Below are 2,698 nucleotides of genomic sequence, written 5' to 3'. Positions count from 1 at the left end.
TTCCATCTAATTCCACTATCAAATCCTCAGGCACCTCTATTAGGTAAACCAAAAGAATTAAAATCATTAAAAGTCCACCGAACTTCTTTGTTCATCATCCTAAAGTTATGATCCCTATGTAGTCCTCTTCAGATGAATATTTAACATCAAACGAACTCAAAAATTCAAGAACTAGACGAGGGTAAGTCGGTGCATGACAGTACATTATATCATTCCAATCTAAAGAGCTAATCATCCAATCAATGTCATCCCTAATTCCTAGTATATCAATAGTGGCGGGGTCCATATATTTCGTGTATACAATTTTTCTAACGACAAGATTATCATATCTAACTTTTTGATCTTGATTTCTAAAACCACTATTAAATGTATTTTCGTTACCTTCGTCGTGTGCTACCCTCTTCCCTTTGTCTTTTGATGATGAAGCTTTCCCTTTTCCTTTGTCACCTCCCGGTGCATCTCCTTCTCCAGATCCACCACTTCCTCGACGAAGCCTCTTCAAGATCTGCGACATGGTGAGCTTAGAATTTCGTGAAGATAAGTCCTTGAGTATAGGAGCAGGGGAGAGGAGGAATAGGGGATTAGCTTCTTTTTCCAAAGTTTTGGCTTGGGAATGTGTTGGATCTAGATGTAGATCTAAGGAAAAGTGGACTCTAGAGGGAGAAATTAGGGTTGACCGAGGTATGATGTGGAGGGAGAGAGTTTTGGGGGAGGGGGAAGTAGAGGTTAGGGTTTCTTGGAGGTGTGGCGGCGCCGCACGGGCACGACCGTGTCTTATAGACACGGCCAGGTTAGGTCGGGTGCTGCATGGCTGTGCCGAATGGCACGACCTCCTCCTTTCTCCTCTCGGCTGTGGGTCTCCTTCACCTCTGGTTTCTCCACACGGTCGTGCCTGATGGCACGACCAGCTCCCTTTTCTTCTCGGCTCAGGCGACACGACCGTGCAGGGGTGGCATGGCCTGTGGCTTTTGCTCCTCTGTCGGCTACGCACGGCCGTGCAAGGTTGCACGGCCACCTCCTTTTAGCTCGGGATGACTCGTCTTTCGTTATTTCGGCCCCTTCGACGCCTCCACGCCTATGAATTGCCACGGCTAGCTCATGGAGGCCATGCACATCCTGAAAAGGAATAATAAAAAATAAAACACTCGACTAAACTTATCAAAGAAACAAAACATATAACAGAATGATCAACTAAAATGAAAAGGGAAAACCCTTGGGTTGCCTCCCAAGAAGCGCTTGTTTTAGGTCTTTAGGTCGACCCCGTTCCGGTCAGTGCAGGCTAAACCCATGGAAGCACGGCTCTCCTCCTAAGGTTAGTGTTCCAGTCTACGCCTTTAGCTTTGCTCGCGTAGGACATATATTTTCTTGTCGTCCGCGGGAGGGGAACTTTCTCGAAAGGTGCGCTCCTTGACCTCGCGTGCGTCTATCCTGCTAGGATTTCCTTGGGAAAAGGAGACACAGCTAGAAGGGTTGGACAAATCAAATTCAATTCTTTCTTTACCGATCTCCAATGATAGCTTGTGATTCTTCACATCAATGAGGGCTCCTGCCGTGACGAGGAATGGTCTTCCAAGGATGATCGGTATTTTGAGGTCTTCCTTCATATCCATAATGATGAAGTCCGTGGGGATGACACAACCCCCCACTTCTACTGGCATGTTTTCCACTATACCCATTGGGTATCTACATGAATGGTCAGCCAACTGTAGTGCCATAGCAGTCAGTTTAATGCTCTGGAGTCCCAACTTCTTGCGCATAGAGTACGGGAGTAGGTTGACACTAGCTCCCAAATCGCAGAAGGCTCTCGGTATGAGTTCAGAGCTAATTTTGCACGGTATGGAGAAACTTCCTGGATCCTGAAGTTTTGGTGGGGAATTCGTTATAAAAAGAGCGCTGCAGCCCTCTGTCAATGCTATGGTCTCGAAGTCGCCTTTTTGCCTTCTATTGGATAAAATTCCCTTTAAAAATTTTGCGAACTTCGACATCTAGTACAACGCATCTAACAGTGGTATCTCAACGCAAATCTCTTTAACATTTTTCAGAAACCGGTGAAATTCTTCATCCTTTTGGGATGCTATAAGCTTCTGAGGAAACGAGATCATCTGATTCTGTGGTGTAGTCTGACAAGGTTCTCCAATCTTTTTAGTACCCTCTTCTCCATCCCTGTTTTGAGTCTGATTGGGCATTAAGAGAGTTGGTTCCTTTTCTGAGTCAAGCTCCATCTGAGTGATGATTTGAGGGTTTCCCACAGTACGTCCGCTCCGCAGCTCAATGCGATTGCAATGTTCCACCGAATTTAAATCTGGCTTCCCTGGGAATGTGCCCTGTGCTCTTGAGACGGACTGAGCTATCTGGGCTATCTGGCTGTCTTGCATCTTCTGGTGTTTTTCTGAGTTCTCCAGCCTCTGAGTCAGTTGTTTGATCTTGCTCCTCATCTCCTTTTGCTCCGAGAGAGCTTCCTCAAGCATCTTTTCAATCCTAGATAGCTATGTAGGTTGCTGCTGTTGATGAGTTTGCTGTCCAGGTTAGTAGGTCTGATGTGCAGGCCCCTGGTCCTGATTATTTCGGTATGAAAAGTTAGGGTGGTTCCTCCATCCAGGGTTGTATGTGTTGGAATACAGATTGTTTTGCCTCTGATTGTAGCCTGTTATTGCATCGCATTGCTCAAGGCGCCTCAAGCTGGTTTATCTGTGCCTGC

The 2,698-nt window shown here is 46.2% G+C and overlaps 2 protein-coding genes across 2 annotated transcripts; both read right to left on the bottom strand.

The window, feature by feature from the left end:
• Positions 1–1,334: 1,334 nt before the first annotated feature.
• Positions 1,335–1,985, bottom strand: LOC122054860. Its single transcript, XM_042616285.1, has one exon. The coding sequence runs from the start codon at positions 1,983–1,985 to the stop codon at positions 1,335–1,337; it is 651 nt and encodes a 216-aa protein (XP_042472219.1).
• Positions 1,986–2,468, bottom strand: LOC122054859. The gene has a single exon (XM_042616283.1). The coding sequence runs from the start codon at positions 2,466–2,468 to the stop codon at positions 1,986–1,988; it is 483 nt and encodes a 160-aa protein (XP_042472217.1).
• Positions 2,469–2,698: the final 230 nt, after the last annotated feature.

This window comes from Zingiber officinale, chromosome 3B (assembly GCF_018446385.1).
Source record: "Zingiber officinale cultivar Zhangliang chromosome 3B, Zo_v1.1, whole genome shotgun sequence".
Taxonomy (NCBI): Eukaryota; Viridiplantae; Streptophyta; class Magnoliopsida; order Zingiberales; family Zingiberaceae; genus Zingiber; species Zingiber officinale.
This window is presented reverse-complemented; position numbering and strand designations above follow the sequence as displayed.

Coding starts and splice junctions, on each gene's coding strand:
- LOC122054860 (XM_042616285.1), bottom strand. CDS start 1,985: ATGTCGAAGTTCGCAAAATTTTTAAAGGGAATTTTATCCAATAGAAGG.
- LOC122054859 (XM_042616283.1), bottom strand. CDS start 2,468: ATGCTTGAGGAAGCTCTCTCGGAGCAAAAGGAGATGAGGAGCAAGATC.